The 19432-nt window shown below is 44.0% G+C and overlaps 1 protein-coding gene across 1 annotated transcript in view; it reads left to right on the top strand.

The window, feature by feature from the left end:
- Window positions 1-15002, top strand: part of NOTCH2 (notch receptor 2) — a 164122-nt gene extending 149120 nt beyond the window's left edge. Inside the window, exons 25-34 of the mRNA XM_025988791.2 lie at window positions 905-1410; window positions 2756-3103; window positions 3889-4031; window positions 4231-4441; window positions 4856-4952; window positions 6376-6544; window positions 7394-7695; window positions 8433-8580; window positions 9424-9521; window positions 10395-15002. Coding sequence (XP_025844576.1) covers window positions 905-1410; window positions 2756-3103; window positions 3889-4031; window positions 4231-4441; window positions 4856-4952; window positions 6376-6544; window positions 7394-7695; window positions 8433-8580; window positions 9424-9521; window positions 10395-11783 — 3411 coding nt within the window. The 3' untranslated portion in view covers window positions 11784-15002. The remainder of the gene's footprint in view (window positions 1-904; window positions 1411-2755; window positions 3104-3888; window positions 4032-4230; window positions 4442-4855; window positions 4953-6375; window positions 6545-7393; window positions 7696-8432; window positions 8581-9423; window positions 9522-10394) is intronic.
- The last annotated feature ends 4430 nt before the right edge of the window (window positions 15003-19432 follow it).

Genomic DNA, 19432 nt, shown 5'->3' with positions numbered 1-19432 from the left:
CTCTCTTTCATACGATCTGGACAAAGCCCAGATTTTTCCAGGTTTTTCCAACCTCCATCTGGAACTTTCTTGGTGGGGAGATTTCTCAATTTTAGCTCCTTCACGAAAGTGCTGAGGTATCCCATTTAAAGCTGTCAAGATACTCCCAGACACAGTGAGTTCCCTAACCTGTGACTCTCAGTCTTTGGAAGCACTAAGAGAAATCCACAGGAAGTAGTGGAATGTTCCCTTGAAAACAAGACTACTGTCTCAGGCTTTTGGGTCCTGTGCCAGAGGGTAGTCTTGCCCCTAGATTGGGGCAGAGTTGTTTGGAAATGCTACTCTACTTACATTCCTTAGCAGGGACTATTTGGGAGCAAGCTGTTTGTTACACTAGAAGGAAGCCTGTTTTCAGCCCTTTGCTGTGCCAACTCTTTGGCCTCTGCCAGAGGCTAAAACCTCTCTAAAACAGAGATCACTACGTGTGAGGACACACCAAAAGGAAACCTGTGCAGTACCCTTGGTCTGGCTGAGCAGGAAATACAAGAATAGAGTGACATGGAAAGCTGTAGATGTCCCAGATTCCTGAAATAACTTTCCCCCTACTAAAGCGATTATGTGAATGGTAAGGAAGGTTAGGGAAGGTGCTTATGATGTCACCTGAGTCTTATCTCACCTATGACCTGTGGACTTAATTTCTGGAAGCAGGCTCTTAAAGCAAGAGAATTCTACATTCATCCCATGGAACTTGCATCTCTGACCTTAGGTTGACTTGAAGAGGCTTCTTCCTAGAACATGGCACAGGAGGCTACAGGGAGGAATCTTAGCCATGTGTCTAATCTTTATCTTCCTAGAGGTGTGGCAGAGAAGGGATTAGGAGGAAAAATGAGGCCTGCTGTCCTCATTTGTTCACTGATCTCCACAGGGATTCTCCGGAGCGAAATGTCAGAGCAGCTGTGGACAAGTGAAGTGCAAGAGAGGAGAGCAGTGTGTGCACACGGCCTCAGGACCACGCTGCTTCTGCCCCAACCCCCAGGACTGTGAATCAGGCTGTGCCAGTAGTCCCTGCCAACACGGGGGTAGCTGCTATCCTCAGCGCCAGCCTCCTTACTACTCTTGCCAGTGTTCTCCACCATTCTGGGGTAGCCACTGTGAACTTTACATGGCTCCCACCAACACCCCTCCTGCCACCTGCCTGAGCCAGTATTGTGCCGACAAAGCTCGGGACGGCGTCTGCGATGAGGCCTGCAACAGCCATGCCTGCCAGTGGGATGGGGGTGATTGTTCCCTGACCATGGAGAACCCCTGGGCCAACTGCTCTTCCCCACTCCCCTGCTGGGATTACATCAACAACCAGTGTGATGAGCTGTGCAACACAGCGGAGTGCCTTTTTGACAATTTTGAATGCCAGGGGAACAGCAAGACATGCAAGTAAGGGTCCAGGGTTCCCAGAAGCTGAGGGAGACTATCACTAACACACCTCAGTTCCTCGTTCTTGCTCCTAACCACTCCGGGGCTTCAGCTCAAGCTGCCTCTGCTTTTCAGACTGGCGCCCTGAGGCCCTCTTCCTGGTGTCAGCCTTGCCCCGTCACACGCTGCCCTGTGCTCTCCCTTGCTGACAGAGGTCCAGGAATGCTCACGCGCAGCCACCCTCTCTCTGCCTCTCTCTGCCTTCTCACCTGCTGCCTCTCATGACCTCCTAGGGAAAATAACTTTTGGAAGTCGTGTTACCCATTCCCAGGCAGCTTCTCACATAACCTGCCTGCAGGATGAATGGAAAGGTCTGTACCTCTCTGTGTTCACCCCATTCTTTTCTCTTAAACAGGGTTTCCCCATCTAGATTTATCAGAAAGCATAAGCCAGATCAGGCCACTTAACCCCCCTGGTCGTCACTGGCAATTACAAGGTGCTTTATGGTTTACATAGTAACTTTACATAGCAACTTTTCTAGCAGACATCCCATTTAATTTAACCTCAGTGAGTTCTCAACAACTTTATGAGACATAGATACTGTTAGTGGTCTTTTACGGGTGAGGGAATTGAGAGCTAGGAGGTTAGAGAACTCGTCAGAGTCCATACAGCTATTGCTGACTCCCAAGCTCTTCATTGAGCCAGTGTGGCAAGTCATACCAATAGCAAAACTATCAATGGGTAGGAGTGAGGAGGAGAGTGGAGATGAAATAGTTTGTGCATCTTTTAGGTTTGGGGACTTGATTTCCTTTTCTCAGTATTTGAAGGAGGCTGTATAATTTAGATCTGGTGTCCTGTATAGGACACACCTCTCCCTACCTACCTTCCAGAGCTAGGATTCAGTCCTGTTTGTGAAGGGAATGGGTATCTCCACATGGTCCTCTGTAGAGCCCTGATGATTCAGTTCCTGGAAGCACGTTTTACTTCTAAAAGCTCATTGTCAACTCACCAGGGACAGTGGATAAAAAAAGAGAGGAAGTGTGTCCCCTGGTTGATTTTTGTTTCAGGTATGCAGCTTTATTTACAAAGCTGACTTAAGATTACCAGCTGCCTGGGGGGCTGTAACCCCTGCAGCATACTGGGCACAGTGCAGTTTCTCCTTTGAGGAACGCTCACTGAAAGGGAGTGGCGTAGATTATATGGACTCTGCACAATTGGGGATAAGAGATTGGACAAAGGGATCTCATCTGGGCCACAGAAGATAGGTAAGGAAAGCCACAGCAGTTCCAAGTAGAAAACCAAATAGCCTGTAGTCTATTCTGAACTGTTTCCTTGTTCTCTCCCTCTTCTGCTTCTCCTTGTCTAGGTATGACAAATACTGTGCAGACCACTTTAAAGACAACCACTGTGACCAGGGATGCAACAGTGAGGAGTGTGGCTGGGATGGGCTGGACTGTGCTGCTGACCGGCCAGAGAACCTGGCAGAGGGGACCCTGGTTATAGTGGTGCTCATGCCCCCAGAGCAACTGCTCCAGGATGCCCGCAGCTTCTTGCGGGCACTGGGCACCCTGCTCCATACCAACCTGCACATTAAACGGGACTCCCAGGGGGCACTCATGGTCTACCCCTATTATGGTGAGAAGTTAGCTGCCACAAAGAAGCAGAGGATGACTCGCAGGTCCCTTCCCGGTGATCAAGAACAAGAGGTGGCTGGGTAGGTTTTTGGTTTTTGGACTTCTTAAAGCTTCTTAACTTCTCAAAGCTTGTAAAGCCAAGTACTTTGATACACAGAAGTCATAACAACCTAAATGACTAGCTCAGCCTAAAAATGCAGAGCTCAGACAAGTAGAACAGCCCACCAAGTACAACAAATTCATTATGCCGGTTACTGTGTTTAAGGGTGAAGGTTTGACTTGGTCTTGGTATCCTAAGAAGTACGTTGGAGCAAGCAGAAGGCAGAATGCCAGGGAGGCCTCCTCAAATGCCAGAATCTGTACCCTTTGCCAGGGTTGCCTCAAATCCCTTTAGTACTTACTGACTCCTCTTTTATATTAATCTTGTCTTCTGTACAAGGCCCTGCATTTATTATAGAAGTCTCTGTAATGATCTTGAATTGTTCTGTCACTGCACCCCACTATTGGTTGGTGTGTCCCATGACTTATGACTCTGTACCTAGCTAGGATCCAGATGCAGAGAGAAAGGAGAATAAGGACCAGCTTTACCCACTTTCCTCACTTGGTCTTGCATTGCTTTAGTCAGAAGGTGCCAGGAATGTGAAACATAGTCCAAGAGGGAATGAGAATTAGTGATTAGGATCTAAAGGGACAGGGTCTTAGTTTCTGAGCTCTTTTGGAAGCACCATCACAGAGGTGGAGAGCCTAGTGTAGAAGGTGAGGAAGGAAGGCTTACGTCATCCTTTCCAACTTGACTTGGTTGACTGACACTCTTCTGTTTTATTCACCGTTTCCCCTTTTCCTCTTTCCCCTTGGCATCCCACAGCTCTAAGGTATTTCTGGAAATTGACAACCGCCAGTGTGTTCAAGATTCAGACCAATGTTTCAAGAACACAGATGCAGCAGCAGCTCTTCTGGCTTCTCACGCCATCCAAGGGACCTTGTCCTACCCTCTTGTATCTGTTGTCAGTGAGTAGCAGTGGTGTTAAGGAGAAGGTTTGGAGAAGGGGAGGTGTTACTTGAGGGCAGTGAGGAAAGGGCATGCCTTTCAGTGTGCAACTCTGTTTTTCAGGACTGGTGTGGTCAGTCAGTCCATGCCCTTTAAATGAATTTTATGCTCATGTTGAGAGGTTTACTCAGCACTTTCCCTCTCCCTCTGCACTTACAGGTGAATCTCTGATTCCAAAACCCACTCAGCTTCTTTATCTACTTGCTGTCGCTGTCGTCATTATCCTATTTATTATCCTGCTGGGAGTTATCATGGCCAAAAGAAAACGTAAGCATGGTTCCCTCTGGCTGCCTGAAGGTTTCACCCTTCGCCGAGACTCCAGCAATCACAAGCGTCGTGAACCAGTGGGACAAGATGCCGTGGGGCTGAAGTAAGATGGTTTGCCAGCAAACTACTATTCACAGTAGTAATAAGCAGGGATAAATCAGAAAGGAGATCTTGTTGAATTAGAATTTTAAATTTCAATCTCTGGCCACACCACATTACCATACTTGACTGTGATTCTGAATTCCTGCTGAGTGACTATGAAATAACTATTCTGTACATACTCAAGCGATGGTGCTTGGCTTCTGTGTTGAGGCACACTTTTGTTGTAAGCTCTTGATCCATGGGAAAGAAAAGGATGTCTACTCAGGCAACGGGACATAAAATACTGCCCATCCTTTCTGGGCCAAGGCCCCTGAAAGTCTTTAAGGATAGCCATGGCAAAAAGGATTGAAAACATGATATTAGTTTATAATAACCTGTGTTCTTGTTTTTCCCCTTGTTAATCTTGTCCTATCAGAAATCTCTCAGTGCAAGTCTCAGAGGCTAACCTAATTGGTTCTGGAACAAGTGAACATTGGGTTGATGATGAAGGGCCCCAGCCAAAGAAAGCCAAGGTAAGCTGGCCATGGTAGAACCATCATTGTCAGCCACTATCTGGTCACATTTCAGATTTCTGTCCTTTGGTATCTAGAATCCTGAATGGGAGAAAAGGGTGATAATCTTTGTATGCCGCCAGGCAATGGCTACTACCCCCAGTTGTCTTGAAAGCCAGGAATCGTTAGGTCATCAGTGGCCTTGGGTTTACTGCATATGCATTTCATTAAGAACTCTTTAAAAATAATAAAACAAGTGAACTTACTTCCTTAAGAATCATGCTGATGGTAGCTGAATAAGGATTGATGTGTGTAAGTAGCTATTTCCTTTATTGCTAGATCTCTCCCTTATCCTGTCTGGATACTCCTCCTTCTGGAAAGGAAGGTGCAGTTACACAGAAGAAATCCAGTGACCATTGAGTTTAGAGATTCTGAATCTTGAGCCCAGGAAACTAAAACCATATAGAAGTAAGAGGTAGATCGGGCTGAAGCTGATGTGAAAAAGGAGACAATCCTTCCATAGCTCTACATGGCTGGGATATGCATATATCCATGGATAGTCTAAAGCAACTTGAAGATATGCATGCTTGAGGAATACAGGCATGCGGTACGGCATGATGGTTAAGAACATTGCTTTAGTTGCAATCAGAACTGGATTTAAATCCAAAACTCTGTTACTTGGTAGCTGGAAAATGACTTAACCTCTTTGTACCTACTTATCCTTATCTCTAAAATAGGGAGTTGTTGTGAAGATGAAATACGGCAATACATATGAAGCATCCTACCCATTTTCTACCACATAGTAAATATTCAATAAAGGGGAGCTGCTTTTAAAACTATAATAGTAATTATTGCCCAATAGTTATTTCCCTGGGTCCTAGCTATGCGCTGGGCACTGTGTGTTAAGTACAGGTAGGTGATGTTGAACAAGGTATGTTTTGTTCTCATGAACCTATAGCAGTAGAAGTTGCCATGTAGTGCCTTGTAAGCACTTAACACATAGTTAAGTAAAGGTAAGCAGAGGGTGCTTTTTGAGACCCACAAGAGAAATTAAAGTCTAATTCTATTGGAAGGAATGGTAGGAGTTAGACAAAGAATCAGGACAGGACATGGCAGATAGAGGGTCCAACCCAGGCAAAAGTCCAGAAGGAAGGAAATGGTGCTTTGGGAATCTACAGCTTGTATATTTGGTAGGCAAAATGGATGGTATATTAAGGCTGAAGCCTGTAATTTGGGATGGGCAAGTTGGGAGAGTTGTACTGATAGCACAGAAGAGGGTGACAGGAACCACCTCCTGGGAGCAACAGGAAGCTGGTGTGGATGATGCACCCTAAAGGGTAGAGTAGAAAAAGAGAGAAATGGATAGAAGACTCTGGACTGGCTTCTTGTCTGCAGCTCCTAATGGTGGTCCAAGTCAACAGGCAGCATTGTTTTCCCCTGTCAGGCTGAAGATGAAGCTTTGCTCTCAGAAGAAGATGATGCCATTGATCGACGTCCATGGACACAGCAGCACCTTGAGGCTGCAGATATCCGCAGGACACCATCGCTGGCACTCACTCCTCCACAGGCAGAGCAGGAGGTGGACGTGCTGGATGTGAATGTCCGTGGCCCAGGTCAGCACCCTCAAGCCTCCTCCTTTCCACCTGCCATGCCTGCCTTTGGTTCTGTGTTGCGCCTGTTCTTGCCCCACTCAGTGATACGCTCTTTGCCAATTGCACAGAATAAATCACCGAGGAAATGAATACTTAGGGAATACAGGCTTGCAGAAATTAAAAAACCTATATGAGAAGGGAAGGATTTTGTATTGCCTCATGTACAGCATGCTTGGGAATAGGTATGCTGATTTTATGGAAAAGATTTTAGTAGGATAATATAGTAGAAATAATATCCCAAAGCAGAGGGAAAGAAGGTTAATTTGGTTGATACCTTAGTGCATATCATTCTATTAATACTGGACATTTTATTAATTTTTTTTTTGTATTTATTTATGATAGTCACACAGAGAGAGAGAGAGGCAGAGACACAGGCAGAGGGAGAAGCAGGCTCCATGCACCGGGAGCCCGACGTGGGATTCGATCCCGGGTCTCCAGGATCACGCCCTGGGCCAAAGGCAGGCACTAAACCGCTGCACCACCCAGGGATCCCAATACTGGACATTTTAAAATATGGCCCCATTTAAAATAGCATAGTACTTAGGAACTTAAACAGAAAGACTCATTTAACTTAGAGGAGAGCCCAGCTTAAAAAGCCTTACTTTACCATTACTCTTCACAGAAAGGACTCTTACCAGAGGAAGAGTAGGTGGCAGATGTAAAACTAATTGCCAATTACCACAAGAAGCTGGGGGATTTTTTTCCCCATAAGAATAACTATTCAAATGGAACTATTCCAATAGTTTGGTTAATTGAACATTAATATCCTTCTTCTCCTTGAATACTTTTTGAAAAATTCCTTTCTTTTAGATGGGTGTACCCCATTGATGCTGGCTTCTCTCCGAGGAGGCAGCTCAGATATGAGTGATGAAGATGAAGACGGAGAAGACTCTTCTGCCAACATCATCACAGACTTGGTCTACCAGGGTGCCAGCCTGCAGGCCCAGACAGACCGGACTGGTGAGATGGCCCTGCACCTTGCAGCCCGCTACTCCAGGGCTGATGCTGCCAAGCGTCTCTTGGATGCAGGTGCAGACGCCAATGCACAGGACAACATGGGCCGTTGCCCTCTCCATGCTGCAGTGGCAGCTGATGCCCAGGGGGTCTTCCAGGTAAAGAACAGGAGTAGGGCTGATTCTCCATGGATCTCTAATGTTTTCTCTTTGCTAAGGCACTGAAGATCCAATTACATTTCATTCAAAAATTCTTTGAGAGAATAGGGCAGGTGATGGAGTCATGCTTGCTGGATGGGAAAGCAGGAAAAGAATGGTGGCCAACTGACCTAACAGCCAGATAGCAATAGAGCCAGCCAGATCACACCAGTCCTCTGATTCTTAGCCACAGTCCTTTTTGATGTGCCAAAATGCCTCCCAAGTGAATGGATCAGATGGAAGTGGTACCTGATATATAGCTTTTGACTACTATCAGCTCTCCCTTTGTAGATTTTTCTGGCCACATGTTGCTCCTTGGTGGTTTTCTTGACATATGTTCACAGTGTATTCTTTGATGCCCTTTTATTTTACCCTTGTGAGAAAACTGGAAGCATTCTGATTCATCTTAAAACTATACACCATATTTTCCCACATCCCTCCTTTCTTTAGGAAGTAGAAGACATGAACCATTGTCTCTTGAGCACCCATTTGTTCATTCATTCATTCATTCATTCATCCATTTATTCAATGTTTATTGATTGAGGATGATAGAATCTTGGACACAAAGATAGCAAGCATTCCCTGCCCTCCAGGAACTTACAGTGTAGCATTAGCTCTGATGCTCTTGTTTGTTTGCTTAGCTTCATTATTTTCTTCTATCGAGGCAACTCTCTTTTCTGTACTTTCTGATCTTCTAGATTCTGATCCGCAACCGAGTAACTGATTTGGATGCCAGGATGAACGACGGCACTACACCACTGATCCTGGCTGCCCGCCTAGCTGTGGAGGGAATGGTGGCAGAACTAATCAACTGCCAAGCAGATGTGAATGCAGTGGATGACCATGGTATGGCTGAGAGGCAGGGAGTCGGATTCTTGCCTGCAAAGCATGCCTTGCTTCTAAGGGGAAAATCATTACACAATCTTTAAAGAGCTGTCCCAGATTTGAATCCACTGCAGATTCTTTCATTCATCTGTTTTTCCTTTCAACATTGTAAGTTCAGAGAACTAAGCCATTGGGAAGTTCCTAGACAAAGGTGGGAAGGGATTTTTAGTAAAGGTTCTTGGATCTCAAAGCCAGTCTATAAAAGGCTTGCCTCTGTAGGTTCCCAGGCATACCACTCTCGATATGAGGACTTGTGAACTGACTTCCCTAGGGGCTTATGAGCAATATCTTTTTTTTAAATAGATTTTCTTTATTTATTCATGAGAGACACAGAGAGAGGCAGAGACATAGGTTGAGGGAGGAGAAGCAGGCCCCATGCAGGGAGCCTGATGCAGGACTCAATCCCAGGATCCCAAGACCACACCCTGAGCTGAAGGCAGATGTTCAACCACTGAGCCACCCAGACATCCCTTGAGCAATATCTTAAATAGACATTCCGGTGTGTGATCAATAGGTTATTGTCCTCAGTGTGCTGGTTCTGGCTTGTGGAGGACGTGGGTACCATAGACAAATGACCCTTTGACCTATATGTCTTCTGAAGGCTAGGCAGCCTTTTTAAAAGTATTTTTAGAACTGAATAAAAAGACAACACTTCAGCTTTTTTTCCACAGGCCCCACAGACAACTGGCTTGCTGCTCTCTGGGAAGTTCAAAGTTTCCTTGTTTAGGTCATGATGCTTCCTTATACTGGGAGTAGGACATGTTCCTCTACTCTGTCTGCTTGTAAACATATTTTTCCCTGCAGGGAAATCTGCTCTTCACTGGGCAGCTGCTGTCAATAACGTGGAGGCAACCCTTTTGCTGTTGAAAAATGGGGCCAACCGAGACATGCAAGACAACAAGGTAAAATCTGGGCTCTGAGTTGGAGGTCAGACGGAGTAGTGCCTCAGATTATAAAGCCTTCGCTTTTGTCCTGTAGCTCCTCTTGTGAGGAGTATACACAAAGAGGGAGGCAGGTTGGATGGAAACTGGCCCTGGAGAGCTGGAGGGGAGGGCATTGGGCTTACCCAGGGAAGTGTGAAGAGTGCGTCCTCTGCTTCCACAGTATTCAGTCTGAACCAGGTCATTCTATAAATAACGTCAGTGTTGCCTTCTCTACCTTTTGCCTTTTTCACCCTGGCCTTTCTCCTGGTTCTCTGTTCTGTTTACACTCAGTTCCTTTTCTCTTGTTCATTTTCATTTTCTTTGCTGTGGCTTTTGTTTTCTGTCCTGGGACACCATAGCGTTTTGCTATTTGCTCTTCTTTCTCTGAGTCTTAGGTCATGTTTGCCCTCTCTTGCTCATCTTACCTTCTCTTGTTTAATTTCTCTTTTCCCTTACTTTAATTCTTTCTTGATCATGTTTTGTTTCCTTTTGCTTTCTCTTATTTTCCTGCTTTAGGTTCTTCCCCTCCTACCTTTTTTATTTCTAACTTTGGAACTCATTTTGACAAGCTCAGTGCCCTTTTAAGCAAATCTTTGTCTCAGGGGCATACTTTATTTCATACATTACCAACTAAGGAGACATTGGGCAAAATTGATTCTTGGAAGGAAGAATAATCTTACTCTTTCTATATATATAGCTACATATATCCATTCAGTGCATAAGCAGATAGACGTGGTATTAAAATTTCTAACAGGGAGAAAAAAATGTTTACGAGATTATTAATAACAAAAAGTTTGAGAACCCTGGCATATTCTCAAGAGTGTTGCTAATTTTAATTGGCCTTTTCTGTAGGAAGAGACACCTCTGTTTCTTGCTGCCCGGGAGGGAAGCTATGAAGCAGCCAAGATCCTGTTAGACCATTTTGCCAATCGGGACATCACAGACCATATGGATCGTCTTCCCCGGGATGTGGCTCGGGACCGCATGCACCATGACATCGTGCGCCTCCTGGATGAGTACAATGTGACGCCAAGCCCTCCAGGCACTGTGCTGACTTCTGCACTCTCACCTGTCATCTGTGGGCCCAACAGATCTTTCCTCAGCCTAAAGCATACCCCCATGGGCAAGAAGCCTAGACGGCCCAATACCAAGAGTACCATGCCTACCAGCCTCCCTAACCTTGCCAAGGAGGCCAAGGATGCCAAGGGTAGTAGGAGGAAGAAATCTCTGAGTGACAAGGGTCAGCTGTCTGAGAGCTCAGTGACCTTATCCCCCGTTGATTCCTTAGAGTCTCCTCACACATATGTTTCTGACACCACATCCTCTCCAATGATCACATCCCCTGGAATCTTACAGGCCTCACCCAACCCTATGTTGGCCACCGCTGGCCCCCCTGCCCCAGCCCATGCTCAGCATGCACTGTCCTTCTCTAACCTGCATGAAATGCAGCCGTTGGCTCATGGTGCCAGCACTGTGCTTCCCTCAGTTAGCCAGCTGCTGTCCCACCACCACATTGCTCCCCCAGGCAACAGCAGTGCAGGGAGCTTGGGTAGGCTCCATCCTGTCACTGTTTCGGCAGATTGGATGAACCGCATGGAGATGAATGAGACCCAGTACAATGAGATGTTTGGTATGGTTCTGGCTCCAGCTGAGAGCACGCATCCTGGCATACCTCCCCAGAGCAGGCCGCCTGAAGGGAAGCACATAACTACCCCTCGGGAACCTTTGCCCCCCATTGTGACTTTCCAGCTAATCCCCAAAGGCAGTATTGCCCAACCAGCAGGGACTCCCCAGCCTCAGTCTAACTGCCCTCCACCTGTTGCAGGCCCTATGCCCACCATGTATCAGATTCCAGAAATGGCTCGTTTGCCCAGTATGGCTTTCCCCACTGCCATGGTGCCGCAGCAGGATGGGCAGGTTGCTCAGACCATTCTCCCAGCCTATCATCCTTTTCCGGCATCTGTGGGCAAGTATCCCACACCACCTTCACAGCATAGTTATGCTTCCTCAAATGCTGCTGAGCGAACACCTAGTCACAGTGGTCACCTCCAGGGTGAGCATCCCTACCTGACACCATCCCCAGAGTCTCCTGACCAGTGGTCAAGTTCATCACCCCACTCTGCTTCTGACTGGTCAGATGTGACCACCAGCCCTACCCCTGGGGGTGCTGGAGGAGGTCAGCGGGGACCTGGAACACACATGTCTGAGCCACCACGCAGCAACATGCAGGTTTATGCATGAAAGAGCCCGCCTCCAGTGTAGGGACAGAGCTGCCTATTATAAATGCTGCTGAGGAACAAATGAAGGTCATCCGGGAGAGAAATGAAGAAATCTCTGGAACTAGCTTCTGGAGGCAGGAGAAAGAAGATGCTTTTATCTTTTAGATAATGCAAGGGAAGCAATTTTGTCAGCTTCACTGGCTATCTGCAGGATTGGGGTGGGGGAACATGGCTCTTTTAATCTTTTACCCATCAAGCCAAGTTTGTGGAAATGCAAAACAAATATAAGACCTGGGACCATGTTTACTCTTTTCTTTTGGAGAAAAGAATGGATGCCTATTGTAGCCCAGACATTCTTGCATCTTGGGCTGCATTTTAAGCCCTGGGGGTGTCTGCCATTCCTTGAGAAGACTCTACAGTACAGTCCTTTTGGGCTTGGACCCTGGAATTCTGCCTAAGTTGACCTGTCTCATCTTACCTTCCTTGGAAATTCTTTTGACTTCGTTTGGTGCTTTACATTTTGCACCTCTCTGTGGTTGTGCAGCCCCACCCACCGGCATGTTACAGGACAAGACCTTTGTGCTTTTAATCATTCCTTTTCTGGAAAGCAACTTCACCCTCCTTTCCCAGTGTCCCCAGGAGTCTCACAGGGTTTGCTTTGGTTGTAGTTCTCAGCATACACCTTTCAAGTATGTTTCTTTAGAAAATGGATCTATTGCAGTCTCTTATGTAATAGCATTCCTAGAAGAGGAAGGGGAGCAAGATAGTTTTCTTTGAACCCATCCTGGGGACAGAAGACCCTTTGAAAAGACTGCACCTTAATTCTCTTGCCTGCATGCAGGGCTTTCCATAAACTTTACCAGGAAGAGGGATGAGAATTGTTTGTTTTTTCTATTTGTGGACCTAGTCAGTGTGAAGTTTTGTTGTTGGCAGTGCAGGTACTGTGCCCCCCTAAACAAAACAAAACTAAGATTTGGAGTGTCAGAAAGACCCAAGAGACATGTTAACTCATGGGAGAAGTGGTTACCACTAACAAGACCCTTCCTGCCTACCATTCCACTGTCAGCTTGTGTGAAACATATTTGTTCCCAGATCTCAGAACCCCCAGCCTGCTTCACTCACTCATCCAGCAGGGGAAGCTAACCTTAGCTGTTGAGCCTTTCCTTCCAGGTATCTCCATAGAAGACTATGTCTCAAATGATGCTCCCTCGCCACTGAGAACTGAATTCTGCTCAGCTGGAGGGGTCCCATGACAGCTGTGTTCCTTTTGTGGTGCGGTTGCAGTCTCCTTTCTGACTGTTCGCCTGCTCACCAGGCTTCCCTCTCCACAGTGTGCTTGGAGTTATTTGTGCAACTAAGTAGGTTCTTGCCGAACACATGGGTTTTCTATGTTCAAGCAAGCTGGCCTGGTTTTCTAGAGTCCACGCCAGCCATATTAGAAAGTTGAAACCATGAGGCAGCCTTTGCTGTTTCTTGCTACCATTTTTTTCCTTTATGGCAGTCATGACATTCCCTTTTAGGCAATGAATGTAGAAGCTTATCGGGACATTTTCCTTTCCTAGATTCACTTTCTAGATGATGATGGACAATGAAAGACTTAACTGTCTTTATCATGCTCATGTTGAGATTGTGATTATATTGTACTTGAGTCTGCTTCCTGCATTTGTGGTCTTGGCACCTTCCATGACCCCCTATCAAGGGCAGAAGCATTCTAGTCAACACTAGAAATAGGAGGAAAAGTATTCTTCCTCTTCTCCCTGAGTCAGCTAATAGTTGGTCCTGTGATCATACTGTCATCTCTACCTGGTGCTAGATGTCATGACACCTGGGAAATTAGTTCTGCTGGGGCATTTTGTAGATATTGACAGGGAAATTTCCTATTCTGTTTTGGTTTGAATGATGGTCTTTATTCCTGCCTTGGCTAGGAGTGCTCATCAGAGCATCCCACTTAACCTGATTTCTCTGTCTGTGGCCTCCTGTATAACCCCTAGATGTCTGTTAACATGACAATCTACAGATTTTTTTTCAGTCCTGCCCAAGTTCATCAAGCCAACGAAAATAATTAGTTCTGCCTCAATATGAACATACTGTTTGTTCATTCTGTATTTTATTTGTCATGTGGCAACTCAACCAGTCCTTTCATAGTGTGTACCATTTTATCTTCTGAATACCGACTCTCTATCCTTGGACCCATTGTTAATTCAGATGGGGAGAACTTCTCTGCATGGACCACTGGAAACCCCACCACATATGCCCCTCTCTGTTATTCCATCTCATCCCCATTACCTGAAAGTATCAGCCTCTGACCCAACAGCTTGGATCCTCTCTAGCCTCCTCCCTCCCCAGCCACAGTGTAGGCCTAACTTGCTTGTTTCTCCTTCTTGGGATTCTTAGGGCTTAGGGGAAGGGGATGTGAAAGCTGCCATTACAAACAACAGGCTTCAGTGATGAGGAAGAAGACACTGCCTTTCAAGCATTTATCAATCCCTTAGATTTTGAGAACCTTGAGTTGTATAGCACCTAATAAAAGAGACGGTGAGTTGGAGAACCACTCTCTCGTTTGGCTTCTGAATTAGAGACTAAGTTTTTATAGGATATATCTTTTATGCCATGTATAGATCACCTTCCTTCCCCTATCATTTTTGGTTTATTTTTATTTTTATAAATTCTTCCTTTGACTCCTCTTCTGTCTGCCTTTGGGGATAGATTTTTCTGTTTGTTTCTTCTGTTTTGTGTTAAGCATCATTTTCTGACTTACATGATGGTGAGGGAAGGAAAAGTGTAAGGGAAAGCGAGAGTGAAAGACTTTGATGTAAGCAATCAACCGTGATGCTCAAGCCCATTATGCTATCTTGTTATTATATTTGCTGGTGCACAATTCTTGCATAGAAAAGAACCAAAGGTATAATGTTTTGTTGGCAGGCAGTTTGGAGATTGTGGTTTTAACCAACACATTGAATGTATAATGATCATTTGAGAGGACACAGTTAAAAGACCTGATGCTCCCACTTGTAACTGTTTGGTACTATGGCGCTCCTTCCTTGTGTACATTTCTCTTAAAAGTGATATTATATCTGTTTGTATGAGAAACCCAGTAACCAAGAAAAATGACTGCATGTTCCTAACTATGACACAGTAAGGAAAATGCACAATGTTTTTACTTTTCAAAGTTTCATTCAAAGTAGTTAAGATGAAATTCATATGAAAACATTTTTATCACAAAATAAAGATTACATGTCAAGCTCTGTGGCATTGCAGTTTTTATTTTCCATTCCTGTGTCCCTGGTCTTGTGATTATATACCTGATGATGTCAGAATTTGCTGAGAGATAAATAATTTTCTTTTCATTCTGAATCCCACAAAGCCCAGCACTAGGAATCTTTTTCTTTCTCCAGACAGATTACAAAGAAATACTTTTGAGGAAAATAACTTCATCAAACAGAAAGCATCAGAAGACAGAGTCACTTTCCTGTTTACTAGTTGGTGACAAATAGACACTTGCTCAGGATAGAGTGCCTTCCAGTGGAGATGGAGTGTGTTTGCTAAAGCCAGGATTGAAAAGTGAGGTATGACTAATAATGCTGATGCTACTGTTACCTAAACTGTTAGCTTGCAATATCATCCCTCAAAGTAAATTTTATATAGGATTTAATATATATATAATTCTAAAATAGTATTTTGCCTATAAATATGTCACCAAGTTCTTCTATGTATTTACTTGTAGAAGTCAATCAGGGAGACATTTGAGCACAAATATTTGACATTGGTGATATATATGGCAGTCCTGTATCAACTTTAGCATTGAGTTTATTTCCATATTCTGTTAGCTTTGCAGAAACTTCTGAATCACACATATGTAACTCTAAATAGTAGAAATATTTGTTTAAATGACTGGAAATCTTAGGATATGCTTCAATTAAATAGATGTAGGAGCTTTATTCAAGATCTGCACAAATATATTTTAACACAACTGATAGAACATATTGGTTATCCTGAGAGCATTATCATTTCATATAAGACACAATTAAGTCTTCATGTTAACTTTTGTAATGATATAAAAGGAAAATGAATTTGGGAGCTAAGGAGCAATTTGCCCAAGTCTGGTCCTCTGCAGGCTGGCGTCTCAGAGCTGACCTTGCCTCCTCAGACTATTTAGGAGCTAAAGACTTGCTGGAAACCTGCTTTTGTGGATCTGAGCTATGGGCCACTAGCTCGCTCACCACATCCTACCTTTGCAGTTGCGAACCTAGAAACCTGGTCCTTGTTTGTGGCAGAAAGATCCAGGCCTCTCTCAACCATGAAATCCAAGGAGATAGAGCAGGCCGGAGGCCAGGGGCTGCTACATCACACAGCTGGAATGGTGGGCTTGGACACCGGGCCACAGTCATGCCATGAGAGGGACTGGTGCTTCCCTCACAGCGCAAGGACAGGAGGCCGAGCTCCTCTTTCAGAACATGATGGCTACAACAATCAACCTTAATACCTGTACACAGTCCAGAATGGGATGGGCAGCGGGGAAACTGACTTTGTTTACTGCCTCTGCTTCTGCACACTTTCCCAGCAAACACTGCTCCAGGCCAGCTGTGCGTGTAGTTGGCTCAATTGCTGCATCTGCCTGCCAGTATTTTGAAAATGAAATGAGACTCAAGTGCTTGTAAAGCCCGGAAGGGAGAGAGGGCATATGCGAAGTATGTAAGTAGGTGAGGAGGAGTAGGTGTGTGAATGTGTGTGAAACAGAAAATATTTTCTTTTGACCTATAGCTTACTGATTATGGTACCTCCTTTCATTGGAATATTACACAGAAATGAAAAAGGAAACATGCAACCACATGAAGAATTGTCGTTAACATAATGTTGAGCAAATTAAGCCAGACACAAAAGAATACATTCTGAATATATGATTCCATTGTATATATTCAAGAAAAATAAACCAGTGGTAAATAGGGACCATAATGGTGGATATTCTTCTGGGAGAAGGGTCTTGACTGAGAGGAGGGCAAGAAAAATATTTCTAGAGTCTGAAAATATCTTAACCTGGGCGGTGATTGCAGGAATATATACATATGTACAGATTTGTGTAATTTATGCTTAGGATTTCTGCATTTTACTTTCATAAATTGTACTTCAATAAAACATATCTATAATAACAGAAATGTATAAATATCTAATATAAAATGTTACTTGTTATCATATTTGTTTCAAATGTTTAATGATGATATAAAGACTCCCGTATTTCCCTCTCATCTCATTCCCCTCCCACTCTTCCTCCCTGTTTCCTTTCCCAGTTACTTGTTTTCATAAATGGGGTTGTGGGGATTATTTTATTATTTTTTAATAGTTTCCAGGCTATTTTTTTAAAAAGATTTTTGTTTATTCATGAAAGACACAGAGAGAGAGAGGGGGGCAGAGACACAAGCAGAGGGAGAAGCAGGCTCCATGCAGGGAGCCTGACGTGGGACTCGATCCCAGGTCTCCAGGATTACACCATGGGCTGAAGGCAGCGCTAAACCTCTGAGCTACCAGGGCTGCCCAGATTATTTTATTCTTAAAAACATTGTTAATGTGCAATAGCCTAAACCACAAGGCAATATATTTTAAATGCAATTGTATAAAATGTGGGATTGCATAATTGCAAACTTAATTATGTGGATGGGGTGAGCCTGCTGTTGGCTACCTGGTTAGGAGTTCTGGAGGCTAGCTGGATAATCCATCTCTGTCCGAATCTTGGCTGCTATTTGGCACTACCCGGTGACACTTGTCTGCCTCAGTACAAATATATTTGGGGTTGATTTTAGCTTCTGAAACCTGACTGAGATTTTCAAGAACCTCACTGCAAATTGTCCCCTGCTTCGTATGCCTATCACAGAAACTTTGAGTCAGCCAAAATACAGGCTATAGGGACCCAGTTCCAGTTTCTCTGTCATGGATTGTCTCTATTTCTCTCTACCTTTTTCTCCTCCATGACTACTTTCTCTGTACTCCTTGAAAAGGTTTAAGAACATGAACCTGGCAGAGGATGAACACCAATCACCAATCCTGTTATACCAGAATCTGTGTTCCTGTGGTTATTATAGGGCTTTACATATAAGAATTGGAAAGGAGGAAGAGAAGCTATCTACATCTGAGGTTAATAAGACAACCCGAGAAAACTTACTGAAACACTTAACCATTAGGAATCCAGTGAATTGAATGATGTAAAATTAATTCACAGAGAAACCTCCGCTATAAACAAAAACCAACTGGGGGATGCAATTGAAGAGAATATCACATTTATAATAGCACACACACACACACACACACACACACACACCATAACCTTTTAAAAAATTACTTACTACAAATATACCAAATACATCCACTCCTGACAACTTCAGTGGCTGCTGCCTCTTTAACAATTATAGCTTTAACGCTGCTCTATTCTCACCTGCTAGATAAAAATCATAACTGTATCTGATCATGCCTGCGACCTGGATAAAATTCACTAAGATGCTCATCTTTGAACCCATCTCAGCATCGCCTAACACAAAGGCAATCCTATAATAAAAACTGCCTTACACCCACTTCTACAAACCCACATCTCCCCTTTGTGTGCAGTTTCCCTGCAGCAAAGATCTGCAATAACTCCGTCTTTGTTTGACCCTCAGGGGTGCTCCTCATGGCCCCTGGATGGCTGACATCAACAGAAGTCTGTGCTGAAACTCCAAGCCAGAAAGAATCCCATTTTCACACCATGTTATACACAGAACATGGACTGTGACAGTGAGCGCTGATGAATTTATTTTAAGAATATCTGGAACATCACAAAAATTGCACATGGATGAAGCCATGTTAAAATCTCAGTGCTTCAAAGGGTCAGTATTATATAGACAGGTATCACTGACCATAGCAACATCAAATTAGAAAAAAAATTGTAACCAACCAGCAGCCCTATGTGTATGAAGAATTTTAAAACTCATTTATCAACACAAATATGTTAGAAGATATTTAGAAATTAAACAGAAACACTTATCAAATAGTACCACTACTTTTGAAATACCATTGCATACCTGCTGTATTAAGTATTCTATCCACATTTCCAATATTCTTTAGAATTCTCTGAACAGTTTATCAGCAAATCTCTTATTCCTCTAATTCCCTGTTCAAATTAATAACTCTCTATCTAACATTTCCCTCTTCAACTATGATGTGGACTCTTTCTCCTGACTGAACCCAGACTGATACAGAAGGTAACTTTTGCAGAGAAACATTGCTCTGTGTTGTGCTTACTTTCATCTTAATATCAACAAGTTAGAAGCTCTTCATCTATAATTTTTTAATAATTCTTTTTCAAAAGGGACATAATGAATGAATGATGGCTATTCTAGGAAGGGACAAAATACTCCGTGCTATAAAATTTCAAGACATAAGTTAAAAAGATAGTAGCCATAGTCAGTCTACTGGCACTATCCCTTACCGATACCTTTATGACTCCAGCTAATGTGTCAACCTAAAGATTAATGATTACAAAGCATATCTGTCTCATCTCAGAAAGTACAAACAAACTTCTGGGCTATTAAAGCATTTTTTTTTTCATTGTGAAATGTAACACACACAGAAATGAGCATACACTTTTAGGAATGGTTTAACAGATGTGTACAGCAAACCCCAACAGCCAGGCACTCTAGAAGCTAC

This window comes from Vulpes vulpes, chromosome 8 (assembly GCF_048418805.1).
Source record: "Vulpes vulpes isolate BD-2025 chromosome 8, VulVul3, whole genome shotgun sequence".
NCBI classification, from domain to species: Eukaryota; Metazoa; Chordata; class Mammalia; order Carnivora; family Canidae; genus Vulpes; species Vulpes vulpes.
This window is presented reverse-complemented; position numbering and strand designations above follow the sequence as displayed.